Source organism: Callospermophilus lateralis, chromosome 3 (assembly GCF_048772815.1).
Source record: "Callospermophilus lateralis isolate mCalLat2 chromosome 3, mCalLat2.hap1, whole genome shotgun sequence".
NCBI lineage: Eukaryota > Metazoa > Chordata > Mammalia > Rodentia > Sciuridae > Callospermophilus > Callospermophilus lateralis.
The window spans coordinates 36449424-36471434 of record NC_135307.1 but is presented as its reverse complement, the minus strand read 5'-3'; the positions used below and the strand labels follow the sequence as shown (position 1 = coordinate 36471434).

The window sequence follows — 22011 nt, the reverse complement described above, 5'->3', positions numbered from 1 at the left end:
CTTCCTGGCCTATAGTGCTTGACTAGACATTCAAGAGTGTCAGATGTACTGTCAAGGGATCCACATAACATTTCTTTGGGTTAAGCATTGCACTTCACCGTAAAAGAGTGTGACAAGAGCATATGATCATGAGCTTCACTGATCTTATCATAAATCTCATCACCCCAAAGTTTTCCAACCTAATAAATCATTGGAATAATGACACTATTCATGGTTGAGATGCTGTCCTTCAAGATAATCAATGAAACGAGGCCATCATATAATATTGTAACCTTGATAGGTATAGCACACAGAACTGGGAACCAGTGGGTGAAAGTTGGAGTGGCCTTACTATAATTCCCAGTGACTGACTTAAAGAATTTTTATTTCCCACCCTCATATCTTTGGTGAACTTGATTTTTGAGTCAGCTGAATCCTCTACCAAGGACACTGCAAGTATTCCATTAATGATATGTTACCTTTCCCATCCCTTCATTTCTACTTTCTGGGATCACATATCAAATAAACTATCTGCAGCCAGATATTTTTTATTTTTCATTTTTGTGCTGGGGATCAAATCCAGGGTCTTGAGCACACTAGGCAAGCACTCTACCACTAAGCTACATATTCTTGCACGCAGGTCTTCATCTCAGGATCTGCTTCCAAGAGAATCAAACTGGACAAATAGTATCAGGAATAGCCCTAGCAATCCAGAGCTTCAGAATGGGATTCTACACCACTGATAGTTATCAAGAACCTCATTGATGGGTGAAATGGTGAGTGAATTAGATTCCCCAATTCACATTTGAGACAAGGATTAGTGTGAAAATGATTTATTAGGAAGGGCTCCCATGGGAGGGTATAAAAGGGTTAATAGAAAGTAAGTCTAGGAAGGGAAGGAAACCAGCCAAGAGTGCCATCTCAATCACTAGCCTACAGAAGATACCTTTGGCCTAACCCTTTTGGAGGTTTGACATTAGTATTTGGAGGGCAGCTTCCGGTGAAAAGAAGGGGGTGGCATGATTATGATGTCTGCTTGCAGGGGAGGCATATCTCCTCCTCCCCCTCCTCTTATTCTTAATCCTCAGGATCCAAGGGTTCTTTTTTTCTGGAACACAGCTCCAAAGTACATCCAAATGCAAATATATTCAGGAATGCCAATGCCAAGAAAATCTGAGACCCGTGGATCTTTTCACTCTTTTGAGTTTCAGTTTGTGTTAGTTGAGGCTTGCTGTTGATGCTTGAATGCTTTTCAGAACAAATGGAGATTTACGTAGATCTGGAAACAGTTTTATCCTACAAATAAAGCATGAACTAAGAGCTTAGAAAAAAAATGTGTGGACTGAATGAAGATTTTGATAATGCTCATGTGTTTCATGTTCTTGTGCTTCTAGCTACAGTATAATCAATATCTTCCTGGTGAGAGGAGGGATGCTAGTAAATGTTATTTAGCTGATGATCAAAGATGCTTAGAAAGAGAGCTGGGAATGTTTAGCAAGGAAAAGAGGATACCAAAATGGGATGGGTGGGGATGAAAGGGCTGTTATCGTTTGAAAGACTGTAATAGGAAGAAAGCATTGACTTACTCGATAGTGTTCCTTCGATAAAACCAATAGGGTCAAGTGTAAGGAGACATTTTTTTCAGCTGAATTTAAGAAGAAAATTTCAACTACCTGGAGATATCCATAGACAAAATATACTGCCAGAAGTAATAATGACTTTCTCAACATTAGAGCTATTTAGATAGGATGGAAAGTCACCTCTGTAGGGTCTTGGAGGGAATTAAAATACCAAATGACAATTGAAGAAGATGACATTCCCAACCCTGAAATATGATAATTCTAGTCTTTGATGAAAATAAAGGCAAACTTGCAGAAAAACCAAGAGAACTCTCCAGGATCATATTGGATGATGAGTTGAGAATAATCATTGCTTCTAAGCCAAGTCATATTAGAAGAACATGAACTCCTACATCCCTAACCATTTTTCCTAAAAATTTTCACTGCATATTAGTTACACAGAGTTATGCATTTCATTGTTGCATATCCCTACATGCATATGACATCTGTTGACCATATCCATCCCCTATTTTTCTCCCTTACCTTCCCCTCAACCCTTTGCCTTATCCTCTTTCTCTTCTTTGTCTCCTCCCTTTTATAATTGGTGCATAATAATCAAACAGAAGAGTGGATTTCATTGTGGCATATTCATACATGCCCATAACATAATTTGATCCATTTCAATCTTCAATACCTTCTTCCTCCCTCCAATCCTTTTGCCATACCCTTCTGGTTGGTGTTCCCTCTACTTTCATGAGATCTCTTTTTCTCCCCCCCTTTTTTTTCCTCTAGCTTCCACACATGAGAGAAAACATGTGATACTTGTCTTTCCAAGTCTGGCTTATTTTACTTAACATAATAATCTACAAGTTCCATCCATTTTTCTAACCAGCTTATTTATTGCAGTATGCTTTGATGAAAACAAATAGTTTTCTTTTTAGTTGAATTTAGGTGTAATGATAACTCACTAAATGAGTCTTCTGGGAACAAACTGTTCTTAGAGGGCTGGGGTTGTAGCTCTTTGGTAGAGCACTTGCCTAGCATGTGTGAGGCACTGGGTTTGATCCTCAGCACCACATAAAAATAAATAAATAAAATAAAGCTATTATGTCCATCTGTAATGAAAAAAAAAATTTAAAAAAAAGCTTAAGAGGATAAACATTCCTACAAGTGTGTGGAGTTGTACAGATCAGAGATATCCCTAGCTATTTTCCATGTCTTTGAGTCCAAATGAAGAATAACAGATTTAGAATATTTGAGAATCAGAGAAGGTATAATACTGTAGTCCACAGCACATGTGGTGATTTTGAGAGACTCCAGCTCTGAGCTAGCTTCCCACATATGACCTCCGGAATATCCTGGGTAAATGTCTACAGGATGAATGGCTGGATCATATCCTAAGTATATATTTAACTTTCTAAGACTGTTGATCAATATTATAGTGTCTTGATTCTTTTTGTTTTGTAACAGGTTTTAAAATGAGGTACCTCTTGTTCTTATTCTTTAGTTGTTTTTGGCAATTCTAGACCATCTGTATTTCCATATGCATTCTAGAGTCAGTTTGTCAATTCTAGAAAAGCCATTTGGGATTTGGTTGGGAATGAATTGAATTTATAAATCAATTTGAGGGAAACTGGGTTTTATGACTCATGAACAAGGTGTATCTCTCAATCTTTAATTTTCTTCAACAAAGTTATGTAGTATTCAGTATATAAGATCTTTTGCATCTTTTATGGAGATATTTAAATCACTGAGTGAATTTGTGGATCTGTCTATATTTTTCTTTGTACTTCTATCAGTTTTTATTTCATCTATTTGGAAGCACTGTTATTACATGCATGAACATTTAGATTGCTATGTGCTTTTAATGAACTGATCACCTTATCGTTATGAAATGACCTACCTTCTTTATTCCTGTCATATCCTTTATTATGAAACCTTCCTTGTCTGATATTAATATAGTCCCAGGCTCTTTCAATTAGATAACATGGTGCATTTTTTCCATCTTTTTACATTTAGTGTATTTGTCATTTTATACTTAAAATCCATTTACTATAGATAGCGCATAGCTGGGTATTACTTTTTAAAAAATACAATCTAACACTTTTTAACTTTTAATTTAAGGTATCTAGAGCATCTACATTTAAATTTGGATCATGGGCTACTAATAAAACATTATTATTTCAATATTATTGAAATGAATATTTTTAATATTTGAAACATTCAAATAGGATTTGAATATGGACTGTGGTTAGATAATAATATTAGATGGATGTTAACATTTTCTTCAACCATTCTTTCAACAACCATGAAGTTGTTGGACTGTGGTTAGATAATAATATTAGATGGATGTTAACATTTTCTTCAAATTCACTTTAAAATAATTTAAAATTTTAATAGACATAATATTTATACATATTTATGGGGTTTAGTTTGATAATTCCATACATGTAGACTATCTGTAATGATCAAATTGGGGTAATTAGTACTTCCATCTCCTCAGACATTTATCATTTCTATGTGTTGGTGGACTTTAGACTTTTCTAGTTATTTTGAAATATATAATACATTGTTGTAGACTATAATTACCCTATTGTGTTAGAGAACACTGGAAGAAATTCCTACTGTTTAACAGTATATTGGCATCTATTATTTAACTTCTCTATCATCCCTCCCCTACTCTTTTCAGCTTCTAGTAAACATTATTCTGCTTTATTTTTCTATGAGATTGCTGTTTTTAGCTTCCACATGTGAATGAGAATATCCAGTATTTGTCTTTGTGTTCTTGGCTTATTTCACTTAATATGATGTTTTCCCATTTCATTATGTTGCTGCAAATTACAGGATTTCACTGCTTTTTATGGTCAAATAACATTACACACACACACACACACACACACACACACACACAACACACACCATGTCAAATTTTCTTTATCCATTCATTTGTGATGAACACCTTGGTTGATTTAATATCTTGGCTATTTGTCACCCATCTCACTGAGGAATATTTAAAATGGGATCAAGCTTTTCTGTTCTCTTTCTCTGTAGTTTGCTTGACATAAAGTGACATATCCTGTGCTTTAATCTTCCTATTTCTAGACTTCAGAGGATGTGCTTCTGTTTGCATTTTTTTTTTTTTTGCAACTTCAACCACATCCATTTCAAAAGAACTTCCTTGCACACTGAAGTTCCTCAAGTTTGTGGATGAGTTTTTAGGATTACACAAAATTTGGCTGTGTCTTGGTGACAGAGTTTCCCTTATAACCTCTTCCGTGAGGTATTCTTAAACTAGACTGGAGGCAGGAATAACCCTGAGAAGAGTTTTTCCTGGGAGTTCATTGAATCTCTGGTGTATAGATTCATGTTTAACTTCAACCACTCAAGTGCTGTTAACTTCAACACTTCTCCAGCTTGAATGCATTTCCTTAGCCTAAAGATAAGGCTTTTCCAAAAAAAGTGAGAAGGTGATGAGAGGAGAGTGGACAGAACTGCAAGTGAGGTGACTGGAGGGGAGAGGAAGCAGAAAGGACCATGTGCACGAGTGCGTGGAGTTGTGGGCATAGACCATGGCTGCTCCCACAGGTGACTGCAGGTTAGAGGGGCAGAGCTTCAGGAGCTGTGAGGAAGAGATGTGAGATTGTACCAGAAAGGAACACTGGGGTCTGTAGGATATTCTTTGTTATTGGCGTAAGGCCTGTTAGCACAACACCCCAGAGTTAGCTACGGGCACAACCACAGAGACACAGGTTAAGGTGAAGGTGGAAAGAACATGTGATTTGCTAACAATTTCAATAATTCTTTCCTGAACCTTTCACTCACTGATAGTATGCCATCCATTGACAGTTTGCTTATGTGCTAGGGACACAATGACTCACCTAGGAAGGTATTAACTTCCAGTTGGCATCATTTGGTAGAGTGAGGACAGTCAGGAGAAATCAAGGGAATAGGGGAGAAAGTGATGAGAGAGCAGAATTGATGGAAGTCCCTTAGCACTTTAGACTAATCTTGGCTTCTCTCGAATAGGTTTGTTGGTTGCCACATTTTCAATATCATTAATTATTTTCATCTTATACATAATGCAAATATTCATTCTTATTATGAAAAGTGTGAAAAATTCAGAAGTCTCAGAGCTTCCTTTGTACTCCTCCCACCTCTAACTAATTAATACTAGTCTCCTTTGAATACACGCTTTTCAGTTTGGAGTGTATCTTCTCTTACATTTTTGTTTATTTATACACTTATACTCCTATGTGAATTTATGAATAGATATTCATATTTAATATTTTGTGGGGCCTTATACTTATTCTTTGTATCACTTTTCTATTGGTTTTCTGTAATGTTTCAATAAAACTTAGAGACATGTCTACATCAGTAGGCATACAAGTAACTCACTAATATCAATTCCAAGTAGTGGAATTTTCCAGTTTTTCCAGGTGAGTGCTGAATTAGGAATTTTGACTCAAAGGGATCATGAAGTTGTTTGCAAAGAAGCTATTGTAGAGGCTGGGGTTGTAACTCAGTGGCAGAGTGCTTGCCTAGCACATATGAGGCACTGGGTTTGATCCTTAACACTGCATTAAAAAAATAAACAAAATAAAGGCATGATGTCCATCTACAACTACAAAAATAAAATAATTTTAAAAACCCAAGAAGCTATTGTAATAATTTCTGCCATGTTGGGGGCATGGGCTTCATTCTCAGTAGCTCTGTGGGGGTGCCCAGGGCTTACAAAGAAAGCACGGGAGCCTTAGGTTCATTTTTATTTTGACGAGGAGCACTTGCATGTCATGACAGTTTTACAAACTCTTGCTCTAAACAGTATCATCTACACTAATGTGTCCCTACATCCTCAGCATAGCATGTCTGGACATTTCCTTTTGCTGGAACATTCTTTTCCCCAAATGTTCAGGGGTGGGAAGATGGTATAATACCAGCAGCATAGTTTTTGAACTCCCCAAATTCTGTCTTTAAAACAGAGGAACTAGATAGCAAAACCTTAGCCCTATGGAAAGCATTTGCAAATCTCCATGACAAGGTATTTCCACAAACCCCAAAATAAGAGTGGTAACAAATTACCAACAGCTACAAGATCTGCATGGTATCTGTTAGGGTCTGTAAACAAGTCAGGATGGCGCCTGGCATTTTGCCAGAGGGAGTGGTTTGTGAAGTAACGCCAGCGAGCCATTAAGTGTGGAGATTCCTTATTGGTTGACTGCTGTATCTAGTTTATGTTAATTAAGATAAGCTGTGTGGAATGTATATATACCCCTCCTGTCCTACAATAAATGGCTCCTACTCCTGCTGTATCAATCTATACAAGTTGCTCGTCACACCCCAGTTAGTTTGCCCAGCCAGCCGGGCTACGGCAGGTATCAACAACTGTGTGGGAGGAAGAAGATGGAAGCAGCAGGACAGAATCTGAAGGATCTGAGAAAACAGGAATCTCCAGAGAGTTGACAAGAATTCACTGGCAAGCACAGTGGGCCACTTTGGGAAAGCGGCTGAAAGTGGGAGGGATCTCATCTGCTCCAATTTTGGGAGATGCCAGGGGTCCCAAGTAGGGTCTGAAGGGGCTGGAGTGGTTCAGTCCCTGTGAGCTCTTGAAGAGGATCTGCCAGGGCCCCTTTCTCAGGCAAGGATTGAGAGAAACTGCTTGGAGTGGAACAGGCAAGAGTAACAGGGATGAAGGAAGGGAGGCCCAGGTAGGAGTGGGGCAATATAGATGGAACCAGGAGATTTCGGTAAAGTACTGCCACTTTTGAGCAACACATAAAGCTATGGAATAGGGAGCATTCTGAACTTACAAAGTATATTATGATCTGTATGTTTTCTTCTGAAAATTCAGGAAAACAAAATTTGCATCCAAAAGAGTGGAGAAAAAAGATCAAAGTCAAATCCCATCTGAAATTATTATCCAAAAACATATGTGCAGAAGAATAACACCCCTACTTGTCAGGAAAAAAATGTACTGACACTTAATATACACAAAGAAAATGTAAGCCAAGGATTTTGTATCTGCTGGTATTGACTCTAAAGCACAAAGATGTAAAAACTGACATACCCTGGAGGAATTTGGGACTGTCACTCTGATAAACCCTTCCTGAAAAATCCCCTAGAGAACACGCTTTGGACAATCAAAATAACCAGAAGGACATTAATGGTGAACATTAAATATGGCTCCTTGTAGAGCTAAAACTAAAGGAGGTCATCAGGAAGTCAATATGGTTTCTGCTCTGATGGTGCAGGTATGGCACAATTGTAAAAACCCCTGCAATTATAGTTACTCATAAAAACTAAACTGAGAAGATGGAGTATGTATGCAGTGGTTATAGGATCTGATAATGTAGATATTGTCCAAGTATAAAAAGGTTGGAGATGGCATTTGAAAAAAAAATTTAAGCTGTTTTAAAAACATTTGTGGTAGAATGATATTGAATTCCTTGGCCTTTGCATGGTTCTAAATTTGACTTGGAGGTACCATTGAACCCATTATACACACACACACACACACACACACACACACACACACACATAGAGTTTATTAGCTCTGTCCATTGAAAAAAACTTAGAATCAACAACCAAATTGAATGAGTTGCATCCCTAACATCCAGATTTACCTCCAAAAGTGTACAGAAAAAGATCAAAGTCAAATCCCATATAAAATTATGATCTTAGATTACCATTCCCCCACCCCTGCCTCACCCCTAAAAGACTCCAAGGTTTCTTGGAGATGTGTCTGATTCTAGGTCTGGGATGTGAATTTTAATTTTTTATTATCATGGTTTTCTGCTCAACTGTTCTATTACTCTCTCTCTCTCTCTTTTCTTTTCTTTTTTTCTTTTTTTTTTTTTTTTTTTTTTGCAGTACTGGGGACTGACCCAGAGGTCCTCTGCCACTAAGCTACATCATCTTCAGTCCTTAATATGTTTTATCTTGAGACAGGCTCTTGCTAAATTGTCCCAGGCTGGTCTTGAACTTGTGATCTTCCTGCCTCAGACTGCCAAGTTGTTGGAATTACAGGCATGTGCCACTATATCTGGAAGTTACTTTACTCTTAACACCATTATATACTACTAGCCCTTGCCACAGATCTCTGTGACTCAGAGATCTCTAGCAACCACTGAAGCATTGTTGCTTGTTAGAGTAATTACAGTGGCCTGGCCTTTGCAGTTTTAGATTCTTATTATACTGATAAGAGGGACACCAGTTCCATTAGACTCCTCCCTAGTGGTCATTCTTTGCTTACAAAATCCCTTGAGCTTCACAATGATGTCAGTAGATTTCTTGTTCCTTTTCTTCAGCCCTCCGTGGAATCACAGTCATTATGCATTCTATGGGATGAGCTCATTCCAGCATGCCCACTCAGTGGTTCAGCATTAGGGTAGCTATTCTCAGAGATGTAGTCTGACTATGCAATTTGTGCTTCTTCTTTCAGGTGTGATCTCCACATGCTCTTGTCCCTAACCATGATTCTCCCTTCTTTCTCCATATCTCCCTTGGTGAGATTTACTTTTTTTTTTACTATTTTTTAATTGTTGATGAACCTTTATTTTTCACTTTTTTATATGTGGTGCTGAGGATTGAACCCTGTGCCTCATACATGCTAGACAAGTGCTCTACTACTGAGCCATAACCTCAGTCCTCACCCATTTACTTTTATATTCTCTTATTGCTTACATGTTAGAGCCAACCTCACTGGAAAGGTAGTGAGTTGCATATTGCGTTCCATTCACAGCATGATGCCTCCTGACCCCCTCCTGAGTTTAGGGGACAATGATGGTTTACAGGTCAATCATGTGAGAGTGGTTGGAGTTTGGTGAATTCTCAAATTGGTTTTTGACAAAGAAAGCATTGACTCTGTCATTCTCTGTGTTAGACAGCTTTCCATCACTGTAACAAATACCTGAGGTAATAAACTTATAAAGAGAAAAGGTTTACTTTGGCTCACGGTTTAGGAGGTTCTAGTCCATGATTGGTGGTGAGGGAGTACCACCATTATGGTGGAGAATGTGGTGGAGCAAAACTGCTCAAACTGCCACAAAGCTGAAAAGAGGGAGTAGAAGGGCCTGGGATTCTTGTAAGGACAAGAGCATGACGGCAATGACCAAAAGACCTCCCACTGGCCCACCTCTTATAGTGTCCACCACCTCCCAAAAGTACTTCACAGAGGACTAAGCCTTTGCCACACGGAACTTTGGGTGACACTTAATATCAAAACTATAGCATTCCAAATACTTGAAATGAACAAAATTTATATGAGAAACAGGAAAAAAAAAAAAAAAACAGGAGTCATATCTTAATTTGTAGTATAGCTTACTCATTAAGAACATGGGCTTTGAGAATGGGACTAGAGATTATCATGCTAAGTGAAATAAGCCAATCCCTAAAAACCAAAGGCTGAGTGTTGTCTCTGATATGCAGATGCTGACTCACAATGGGGTGGGAAATGGAGGTGCACTGGATTGAACAGGGGGATGGGGGGAAGGGAGGAGTTTTGGGAATGGGAAAGACAATAGAATGAATTGGACATAACTTTCCTATGTTCATATATGAATACACAACCAATGTAACTCCACATCATGGACAACCACAAGAATGTGAAGTTACACTCCATGTATGTATGATACGTCAAAATATATTCTATTGTTATGTATACCTAAAAGAACATAGGCTTCAAACATGGGGAACTGGGTTCAAATCTCCCAGGTGCTTGATATGTGAGTGACTTTGGGAAGGTTCAAGTTTTCCTCGTCTGTTAAAAATGAAGATTCAGTGCCATACTGTGTCTGGCACATATTACGCATTAAATAAATTTATCTGTAATAATTGTATGAGAAATCTAGGAAAAGTCTGGATAATCTGTCCTTAGTATTCAGGAGTGTGTGGGAAGCTGCACTTTGGTGTGGGTGGGTAGTGGTGGAGGGGCATGACACCCAATTTGTAAGGCACTTTATGTAAAATTGAGAAAATAAATACAGTGACTCTGGGAAATGTTACTGATCTGATGACCAAAACTGACTGAGAAGGAACCGAGAATGTTCAGCAGAGAAAAGGCCAGGCCAACCAGGGATAGGTGGAGATAAACATGACCTGTCTGAAGGTTTCAAGGCTTGTCATCAAGAAGAGAGAACTGACTTTCTCAGTTGTACTGAATGGTGCACATCCATAGGCTACTGGTATGTATACCTCTCTAGGGTTACCTCTTCCTTGGCTTCTAAGTATTTGGTACCTTTTTGCTTAAGAATCAAAATAACCTTGGATAGGGTTAGATGGTGATTATTTATCTACATTTTCATTATCCTTCATTCCTTTTCAAATACAACATTCACTTACTTCAACTTTAAGCAACAACCACTCTGACTTCTCACTCTTTGGGCCTGATTCTAGCTGTATGTGTTTATTACAAATAATTGAGAGATTATTCTCTCAACTGAATGAGTATTAATTAATCATTGTGTCGCTTCAATGAGACTTTGTGCTTTTAGTCTTTTATAGCAAAAGATAGCAAAAGTTTTATTTGCTATCTTAGTGTAGATCATCCCAAAGCAGACCTGAGACCAAAATTCAGGTGCAAATGTTTCCTAGGGAGATGAACCAAGAGAGAACAATGAGGGAGACAGGGAAGGGAGGAAAGTCAACTAAGGGTGTAGAAGCAGATTTCTGCTGAGGGTACGTGCCCACTGCTGGGCACTCTGAGAAGTTGTATAGACCACATCCCAGCACTGTCCCATCAAGGAGCCAGCACTGCAGTGTTGACTCTCCCATCTCCCACCCGTCATTGGTCATGTGTGCTCTGCAGGCACTAACTCCCCCACCCCCCATGCACAGACCATTCTGCAAAGAGAAGGCCCCTAGGGGTTTGAGGGAGGAAGCCTTCAATTGTCCACTGAAGATGCTTGTGACCGCAATGTGAGTCAAGGGAATTCAGGCAGGACACTTGCAGGATTTGCCACTGTCCCTGAATTTCAGACTTAAAGGGTCAAATTTCATTGTATGAGAGATAGTCCTTTCTGCTTTGGCACACATCTGTGGAAGGCTGAGTTGTATGAGTGCAGGTGGACCAGAACTAGCCTAGTAGGATCAGGAGCTGCAGAGAGAAGAGGACCCTGAGGGCTGGTCTGTATCCTCAGACTCGGGTTCCGCACTGATTCCTCTCTGTTGTGCAGACAGACTGGAGTTCAGTTTCTGCTCATGGATTATATGTGTGTACTCAGAGCATTGTCCTTAAATTGACCCTTCCTTGGCTTCCTCAAATGTAGAATCAGGGACTAAAATATCAGGTTCACAGGAATGGTTAGGGGGAAATGGGAGTGAGAGCATTTAGTGCTGAAACAGCCTTTTCCTGCTTCCAGCTCTCTCTCTGCATGACTTTAGCTTACTCATTTTAGCCAAAACTCACAAGCACACATTTTGTTTTCTGGCAAAGCTAACAATGATTTAGCTGGTGGTTTTTTTTTTTTTTTTGTACCTGGGATTGAAATCAGAGGCATTGGACCACTGAGCCACATTCCCAGCCCTATTTTGTATTTTGAGACAGGGTCTCACCTTGCTTTTGTTGAGGCCAGCTTTGAACTTGCAATCCTCTTGTCTCAGTCTCCTGAGCCGCTGGGATTTTAGGCATGTGCTGCAGAACCCAGCTGGTTTTGATGATGGTTTCATACTACAAGCCCTCCTACTGATGTCCTTTATTATTTCTGTTTGTGAAGGTTTTGAACCAAAATTTTCACATTTGGAGCACAGGCTTATTATTATTATTATTTTTAAATATCTGCCACTTGATTTTTACTTTATTTATTTATTTTTATGTGGTGCTGAGGATCAAACCTAGGGCCTTGCACTTGCGAGGTGAGCGCTCTACCACTGAGTCACAACGCCAGCCCAGGGTTACTCTTAATAAAGTATTGCTGCATCTGACTCCAGGGCCACATGAGGCTTCGGCCTGAAGAGATGAACTCCAGCTCTGAGCTCAGAGGTGGGGGGAAAAACCGGCTATCACAATGTTCTCGCCGGTGATGTAGCTGGCATCTGGGGAGCACAGAAAGGACACAAGTCCTGCACATTCCTCAGGTTTCCCCACTCTGCATGGAGAGAGGAGATGAGTGAAGCTGGTGACACTTTCCCAGGAGTACTTGACTCACAGGCAACACTGAAATCAAGAACTACCCAGGAAGATATGTGGGTGCTGTGTAGGGAACTGTGAGGTCATCACAGGTCTGGGGAAATTTTCAGATCCCCCAAAGTGGAATGGGTCTAACCTGTAGAGGGATGGTTTGTGATCTGTTAACTTTTGAGAAGGTTCTGAGGTGATGCTAATTCAGATCTACAAGGGACATTGCCTCACAACACCTACCTCTGCATTCCAAATATTTTCTTCCAATATTCCTCAAAGTCTGGGATTTCAGTGAGCTAAAGGAAAGTTAAAGGTTAGTGCTGCTCATACAGATAGAGTCATAGGGTTGTGGAAGGACTTCTGGAGCACTCTTGGTTTGCTCTCTACATAGGACTGATTCTGACTGCTGCAGAACCCAAAAGCTGTGGACCAGAGCAGCAGAGCAAGAGACCTTTCCAAGTCTGAGAGTCCAGGTCTCTGTGGGGTATGGCTTGCAAGTGAAACGCACCCTAGTGCCCAGTGGTATAGGAACAGAAGCTCTTCTCTGTACTTACCACTTTACTGAAGTCTGTTTTGATAAATCCTGGTACTAGGCAGTTTACCCGAATGTTTTTCGGTGCAAGCTCCACTGCCAGAGTCTTGGTGAGGCCCAGCAGGGCTGTTTTACTGACATTGTAGGCCCCCAGCTTCTGTAGTCAGAAAGGGAAACAGATTAATAGGCTAGAACTGAGGATAAGGATTATCCCTTGGATTTCCTGAGTTCTGCCCTGGGAATTCACTCCAGTTACATCTCCTGATCGCCAAGTCTGGGAGACAGTGCCTGGAGGAGATGGCAAGATGTTCCCAAGAAGGGTGTTTTATATAGAAGGCAAGATCAGTGATATAGAGTCATCATGTTTACATGTGAGTAGTCCTGAGGGAGCAGTTGTCAAACATTGGCTACTTCCATGTACATGATTTTCCAGATGTCAAGGAGAAGAGTTTCTTCTTACCCAATTGGGATCCATAGATGGTCATACTTACAGCATGTGGAACATAAGCTGCAACTGAGGAGACCAGGACCACAGAACCTTGTCTGGGAGGACAGAGAGGGTAGAATGTGAGCTGAAGACAGTTATCTTGTGTGTGACCAAGAAGGAAGAGGGTGAGAATAGCCTGGGCCAGGAAGAGGGATTGACCTCCATTTCCTGCAGGTCTTTGATTATGTTCCTCAAACTACATCACCAGGGAAGCCATCTATGTTTGGATTTTGTTTTTGAAGGAATATTTATGATTATAGATTACAGTTATTGAATAGTAATAGGACTGGCCAAATTTTCTCTTTTGAGTTAGTTAAGACATATAATTTTTTAAAAATTGTCAATTTTATTAAACTTCATTCTCTTAGTTCCTTTTTACTGCCTCAAGATCTCTAACGGTGCTTTAAGTCTTTATTCCTGATATTGTTTCTGATGTTGGTTATTTGCCTTCCTTTTTTCTTGATCAGCTTCCACAGAGATTTGTCAAAGGCATTTGTTTTTAAATATTTTTTGTTTCCTTGGTTCATATATTATATTTTGTCTTTTCCATTGATTTCTGCTCCATATTATTTCCTTTTTGCTTTCTCTGCATTTGCTTCTTCCCCCTGCACATTTAGTTTAGTTTTTTTTTTATTTAACATAGACAATATAATACTCTGCTAACCACTGTTCTTTATAATCCAGAAATAGATACTTTCACTTCTTTGTTTGTAAAGCAGGATTTTAAAGGTGTACTTTAAATGCAGCAGTTGAGTTGAGAAACTTTGTATAAAGTGCTGTGGTTTATCTATCCAATTTTGATTTTTTAATCTTTATTTATTTTATTTTATATGGTGCTGAGACTTGAACCCAGTGTCTCACATGCTAGGCAAGCACTCGGCCCCTGAGCCACAGCCCCCTTCTTGATTCCTAGTTTTCCCAGAACAGTAATTCTCCTAGAACTATTCCTTCCTAGCACTATAAACTCAGTTAACAGAAATGAGAAACTTGGAAAACCTACCATTGTTGTCTAATTCAATTTTAAAATTTTGATTTGATTAAAATTTCTAGCTTAACAATCTTTTTCTTTTAACTGTAATTGCTGATAGCCAGGATTAATACCTAGCATTCAATTTTGTGATTTTTTTTTTTTAATTCCCCTAGTTCTCTGTTTTATTTTTTTGTCCATTCTCTCTTTTGGACTATTTTTTTCTATTTATTTCTTCTCTCTCTATCAGTTTAAAAAATATTTAATATTCAATTACAATTCTTGTAGATGTTACCTTAGAAAATAAAATCAGCGTGTTTAGCTAATCAAAGTTTGAAATTAATATTCTTATCCTGTCTCAAACAACATAAAAATCTTATAACAGCTTATCTCTATTTCTGCCTTTCTGACTTGAATATTATTTTTTGCATGTTTTAATTATTTCAACTCTACAAAACATCATTATTGCTTTTTATAATAGGTGGTTAAGTTTGTTCTTATGTTACTGTTTTTTCTGTGCCTTTCTTACTTTTATCTCAGACTTTCCATATGGGATCATTTAGTTCCTTCTGCCTAAAGAATATTATCTAGAACATCCTTTAGTTAATGGTTTTGGTTGTCTGAAAATATTATATAACTTTGCCCTAATTTTTGAAAGATGCATTTGGTAGGTATAGCAACTATCAATTCTAGGTTGATAATTCTTTTTTTTTCCCCCCCAGCATATGGGAAGCTCTATTTAAATTGGGTCATGAGGGAGGATAATGAGGATTTTAGCAAGTAGATTAAGAATGAATGGAAACTGAATGAAATAGATGGAGTTTCCTTCATGAACTACTTTGTCCAAAATGTTAAATAAGACAATCTTTTAATTGCTCGGATGCCATAATTAATAAAATAATAGTAGCAGTATAAATAATGTTTATTATAACTATTTAAAAATTAATCATACTATGTATATAATAATTTATACTATATATATTTATTTAAAATAATGTCTTTATTATAGTAAATATTCATAAATATACTCTTTATGTGCACTTTGCTTAGTAATTTATGTATTTATCATGTCAATGAATGTTCAAAACAGATCTTCTAAGCATCCTTATTCTTACTTAATAGGTAAGGAAATGAAGGCCCACAGAGATTAAATGCCAAGAATGTGTAGCTACTGACAGGACATATATCTAAAGGTAGATTTCTGTGATTCTAAAATCCATGCTATCTATCTTCATCACACTAGTGGTTTACAACCACTTTCGGAAAGTTAGATTCTGCAGACATACCCAGGACAAGTAACAGGGGATTAAGTGGAGGAAAAAATGGGTAAGCTCCAGGATCCAAATCCACCTTTAAACCTGCACATCTGTATCTGCTTTTGTCTGTTTTATACAGAATATTGTTGTGCTGTTAAAAACAGCCTGAAAACCATTGCATTGAGTAGAACCACACTAATTACTGATATTTAGCCATTTGTAATCTACAAAAGTGGTGTTATTAAAAATATGGCTCAGTCTAATAGCACACCATGCTTGTGTTGGAACTGGAAGGGGCCTTAGTAGTCATTATTAGAAGTCCTGGCTGAATTTCACAGAGAAGCAGCCCAGGTCATACTAGGAGCTCAATATGTGCTTGCTGAATTCAGTGGCTGCTCCAAGATTTCAGTAGGGGAGGAACTGAAGGGAAGCAGTCTAGTTGGAAGAGGGGTGTTAAATCTGAAGCCAGATTTACAGATAGGTAGTTAGTGTAGTTAGGTAAATGGCGTCTAATATCAAGTAAGATGAATAAAATGGAGGCCATTATTGGGAATGGATCCAGGAAACCAGAGCAATTGAAATGAAATGTTAATGTCCCAAGGCCCAGAGACCATCCCATGGAAATGTTAATGAATCAGCTCTCAGCAAATTTGGAGATGCTAATCCAAAAGCCCCAGCTCTTCCTGCCCAGATTACTCCTTCAGCCCACCTGTCCCCCACCCTTTGGGCTTTCCCACCTACATTCCATCATTGCAAGATAACGGAGAACAAAGGACAGGAATGCCAAGCTGAAAGAAGACCTTAGCTATAAAAGAGGGAAGACCTCTCCCTTTCATGGATTCCACCTTTTGGGTCCCCTTCTTCCTCCGGGAGAAGTCTTTTCTGCTGTCCTTTAATAAAGCCTCTACTTTCCACTCTAAACTTGCCTCGGCGTGCTTCTTTGGTGTTGTACTTCAGCATTTGGGAAGAAAGGACTGGTCACGGGTAAACAGTGGTAACAAATCTACATCTGCAGAGCAGTTAATCCAGATTGAGAAAACCTCCTCTGATATTTTAAGGAGGGAGTGAGGACCATGCTGGTGACTTGACTTTCAGAAGATTCAAGGCTAAGTAGGAGCAGAGGCCTGAGGGACCTATTTCATTACAGGAACAAGACTGGCCCAAGCTGGAAGATTAGAACGGGAATGGCTATAGCACCTTCAGGAGAAGCTGGGATGTAAGGTGAGGCAGACAATGAGGGCTTGAACGGCTGGGTCTGCAATGCAGTAGGTAAAAAGTAGCTCCCCTAGCTCCTTGAGCAGTCAGCTTGTTCCTGCCTCAGGAAAAATGCTGAGCTCCTGAAAAAAATATCTGGAAACATCCCATATCACTGAGATCAGTGAAAAACCAGAGCAGCTGGAGACAGCCCCAGGCCCACCTCACTGGTGAAGATGGAGCTGGTCAGGCAGGCATCTGCCCTTGGTTTTGGGGAGAAGCAGGGAAGAAGACTTTCTAGTTTGGAAATTACGGGGCTCCAGGGAGAGAGAAAGGACGTGGCTGGTCCAAGAGTTAAGAATTCTGGGAGGAAAGAGTTGAATGGAACTGAGAAACATGGCTGCTCTGATTTCAGGAAGGCCCTGGGGAGCTTCAGGGTCATCAATCTGGACACTTGTGGTCTAAGCTTCTACAGCCCAAGAAAGGCCACCTCTACTTCTCTGACTTCAGGACTGTTGAGGGGCTCTGACCCTTCTGTCTGTGGATCCCTTGGCTTCCTTTTAGAAGGACCCTTGCCAGGCTCTCTGACCACTCAAGATAAATTCCCTGGGTACACTAATGGATAGAATGCTTTTCTTTCTTTCAAACCCAGAAGTCTGAAAGATAATCTCTCGCTGTCTCTGTGTTACTGGTTCAGCCAATCCTGTTTCCAAGCAGAAGGTCCAAGTCAAATCTGGCCCCTCTCACTCTTGCTTCCCTATCCCTGTTTGATGCCAAGTAATTCCCTCCCTATTCTCCTTCCCCACCCTCACCCCCTGTTCTCCATGTGGGGCAGCAACTGGCTCAGCAGCAGGGCTGGGGCCTTCACATTCACACTCAGGATCTGAAATCAGAGCAAATAGGGGTGGGGGAGGGGAGACACAGTCAGTCCACCAATGTCACCACACCTGGAAATATATCATGTTAGTATGTGGGCATGATACCTCTGACAAGGGGAAGCAGGATGGGTGCTGGGCTTCCTGACATGCATGGAGGTGGGGGCTTCCTGAAGGTACAGGAATAAAGAGATCAGGCTGAGGACTTTGGTGGGGGTGGGGTGGTTGAAGACCTGAAGTCTTCAAGTCTCTCCTGTCTCCAAGGACACAGTTTTCATCAGGAGCAGAGACACCAGCAGGTGAATCCAGAGAAGGCTGGATTTCAGGGTTACCACCCAGAAGTGCCAGTGTTAAGGACTAAGCATCTCCAGGCAAGGAAGAGAGTCACTCTCTTCTCTGTGCTCTACATTTTTTTGGTGACGATTTGGTTTTATGTTGGATACTCCCTGCAGATTGGGAGCTCCTGAACAGGCACCTGCAACTTAGACACATTTCCACCATGTCACAGCTGAAAAAATGGAGGCTCATGGATTCTGGGTACCTGGCCTTCCTCTGTGCCAATGAGCTTGGAGGGTGGATGTGTGGGAACTGAGAACCAGCTCTGGGTGTGTGAGCTGATATGGAGGGAGGGCACTCAGAAGGTGAGGATAAAGTCCCACCCACCCCTCCCTGGTTGCTCCAGACCTCACCTTGTCCCAGACCTGTTCACTGCTCCCCAAGGTACTTCCCACAAAAGGGTTGACCCCTGCTGTGCACACCAGGAAGTCCACACCCCCACAGTGTTTCAGGGCCTGTGGGTGGGAAGGGGACATTGAGGACCAGGGTCAGAGGGTGAAAGACTTTTGCTACAATGGGACTTTATTTCTGTTTAATGTCCCTGGAGTTGTGTCTGGTTCAAATCCAGGAAGGGAAAAACCCTGAGGATGAAGGACTATTTCCTTTCTTTTAGGAACCAGGTATTGAGCTTCTGGACCAAAAAAAAAAAAAAAAAAAGGGCGGGGGGGGCAGGGATTTGCCCTACCCACTTATCCTATGCCTTTTTATGTTCTACTCCCAGGCACGTGGGGCTGTTGATTTCCCAACACGTGTCTCATTCACACCATTTCCTGAAATGTCTCTGTCATCCCTCTGTTTTCCTGATCATGCTAGCTCTGACTTAAAACCAGGGCTTCCTTATCTATAACTTCTTTATTCCTCTCAGATTCTTAGGAGGACCTGGCTGATACTCAACAAGTAGCTGGTCTCCTAGTATGGATCAGAGAAGCAGAATCCCTGCGTCCCTGACTGTGTTTCTAGGCCCCTCACCGTGGCTACCAGTCGCTCCCGGTCTTCAGCTTTCCCCACATGACATACAGTGCCCGCCACGCTCAGTCCTTCCCTCTGTAGTGTGTCCACAGCCTGGTCCACATTTTGCTGCTTCCGGCTGCTGATGATTACGTGGGCCCCATCCTGGGCCAGACGCCTGGCGATACTGAAGCCAATCCTATAGGCAAAGATGGGAAGGATATGACAATTCACCCTTGGGCTGAGCCCTTTCTTTCTTGCTGTATTTCTTATCCTCAGGTTCTAAATGAACAACCCCCCCCCCCCAACTCAGAAAAGCTCACCTCATACCTTCCTTGTGGATAGTAAGAGGACCCAAAGTAATAAAGAGGGGTTGCATCTGTCCTGTGTGACTGGACCTCCTATGTACCACATCAGACTTTGGCCTTCCTTTACTGGAACTAGTATTTTGACAATCCATTCCTAGTTCTTTAAGGTTTTGGTTTGCTTTGCAGCTACGACCTAGAGCTCCTTACCTCAGACCCAGGGCTCACAGGCATGCAGCTTGGAGGGATGGGGTTAATAACCCATGTAGTACAACTCTTGACTGATGGAGGTCAGAAGCAAAGGCTGGATGCCCTCTGCCTTTCCCTGATGGGTGCCTCTGAGAACGGTTTCATGTTTTCTCTGAGCCTGTGGACCCATCACTCTGACCTGTAGCAGACCATCTTGGTAACACAGCCTGCACTGACTTTGTCTCCTTCCTGGATTTTTTCTTTTGTCATTGTTTCTCTTAGGATCTCTTTAGGATTCCCTCCATACTCCTCTATAAGCACATAAACCCGGTAGGTTTTGCTTTGTGGGGATGAACTCCAGAGACACCCATACCGCCTCAGTTCCCAGAATTGCTCTCACCCATTTGTGGATCCTGTGACCACTGCGACTTTGTTGACCAGTTTGAGACTGCTATTGGCCACATTGCTGGTGCTTCTCATGGAGAGCAGAGTTGCACTGGGCAGGAAGCTCTTCCAACCCCAGGTCAGGGGCCTGAACATGGCTATTTCTGTTGTCTTTCCTCTGGTGAGCTTGGTCCAGGGAGGAAGCCCTCTAGAAAGGCAATGACAGTTCCAATAAGTGGATTCAGAAGAGTGAAGTATCAGCCTGCTTACTGGGCAAGAGCTGGGCTGGTCCAGGGTCACCACTAGAAGTCCAGCCTAGAGCCTGCATCTCTAGTCCTTCCAGTGGTTTTATGCCCACAGAATTCTCCATATTTACTCTCTCCTCTTTAACTGGATGGTTTCTGTTGTCTGGAATCAAATCCTAACATACACACAGAGGTTCAATAAATATTTATTCATTGAGACTCCCTAGAACAGTTAGTTCACAGGTTGGCTATGGAAGGACCAAGTAAATTAAGTTTCAGATGTGAAAGGGATCTGTAAACTGTAGGGTACTAACATCCAGGTAGCTCACAGCTGCTTCCAGTGATGAGCTTTACCCCTTTTTATCCCCTGTAGGTCTCTCACCTCAAGACATGGGATACACCTCAGTCCCTGCCTGCGGTTTTCTGCTCTGGCTGCTTTTCATCCTATGTTTTCAGCACATGAGGGGAGTCCTTTCAAACCACCTCCCCATACTGATTTTTTATATTCTCAAGGTGACCTCTTAATCCCTGTGCTTACTTCTCTTCTAAATTTTATCTCACTAACCCTAAATGACTGTGTTGTGTTTATCACTTCCAGCAGGATGCCCAGTGTCTAGTAACTGCTTATTGGCATTTGTTGAATGAATGAATAAATGAGCGAAAGAAGATCTGGCTGCAGTGACACAATAGTTTCTTAGGGAACCCACTGGACCATTGTTAAAATTCCTTAGGGCAGGTCAGATAGCTCTCCCAGGCTGTTGGTTGTGTCAATCCAGGTTTGGTCTCAAAACATTTATTGTAAAGTAGCCATTTCTGATTTAAGTGCTCAGGCGCTGGCTATCAGGCTTTGTGTGCAGGGGAAACTTGTGTTTTCCTGATATTTAAGTTACTGACCTTCTGCTCAAATCTCCGCAGATCTATGCATGTGAATGTACCATATTTACATAAAACCAACTCTCTTATTTAAGCACTTCGACTTAAGTAAATCTTAAGCAAATATCAGAGCAGATAAGTGTTTCTGAAGTGCTTTTGAAGCAAACCTTAAAGACAAATTCATAATCTTTTTTTCTCAGAAATTCAACTCCTACAATTCTACTCATTCATTATGGTTCCTTACATTCCTTATAACTAAAGATTCAAAAGAGTACAGGTTTCCTTCTCCCTCTACTTAACTTTTTGTCAGTGTCACTCCAAGAAGTTTATTTATTTATTTATTGTTACTGGGGATTGAACTCAGGGGCACTTGACCACTGAGCCACATCTCCAGTCTTATTTTGTATTTTATTTAGAGACAGGATTTCACTGAGCTACTTGGTGCCTCACCATTGCTGAGGCTGGTTTTGAACTCATGATCCTCTTACCACCCCCACCTCCACCCCCAGCTGCTGGGATTACAGGCGTGTGCCTGGCAGGAAGTTTATTCTTAAGTCTCTGGGGCTTCAATTTGTCCAAGGACAGAATCATTGTCTCCTTTCCCAAAGCCTGTTCTCTATCTTTTGGGCAAGGAAAAAATTTGCTTGAAAGAAGAAAAAGCTCAGTGTCTGTCTGTCTGTGTCTCTCTCTTTCTCTTCTTCTTCTTTTTTTTTTTTCTTCAATTGGTCTCCTTTTATTTTGGAAAAAGACATAGAGCCTAGGAATACAC

General features: G+C 40.7%; 1 protein-coding gene across 1 annotated transcript; it reads right to left on the bottom strand.

Moving 5' to 3' along the window:
- Positions 1-12507: 12507 nt before the first annotated feature.
- On the bottom strand, positions 12508-20280 carry LOC143395135 (dehydrogenase/reductase SDR family member 2, mitochondrial-like). Its single transcript, XM_076850022.1, has 7 exons — positions 20141-20280; positions 19268-19445; positions 18652-18753; positions 17900-17970; positions 13675-13726; positions 13184-13340; positions 12508-12674 (listed from the first exon to the last, which is right to left on the bottom strand). The coding sequence occupies exons 1-7, from the start codon at positions 20278-20280 to the stop codon at positions 12508-12510; spliced, it is 867 nt and encodes a 288-aa protein (XP_076706137.1).
- Between the last annotated feature and the right edge of the window lie 1731 nt (positions 20281-22011).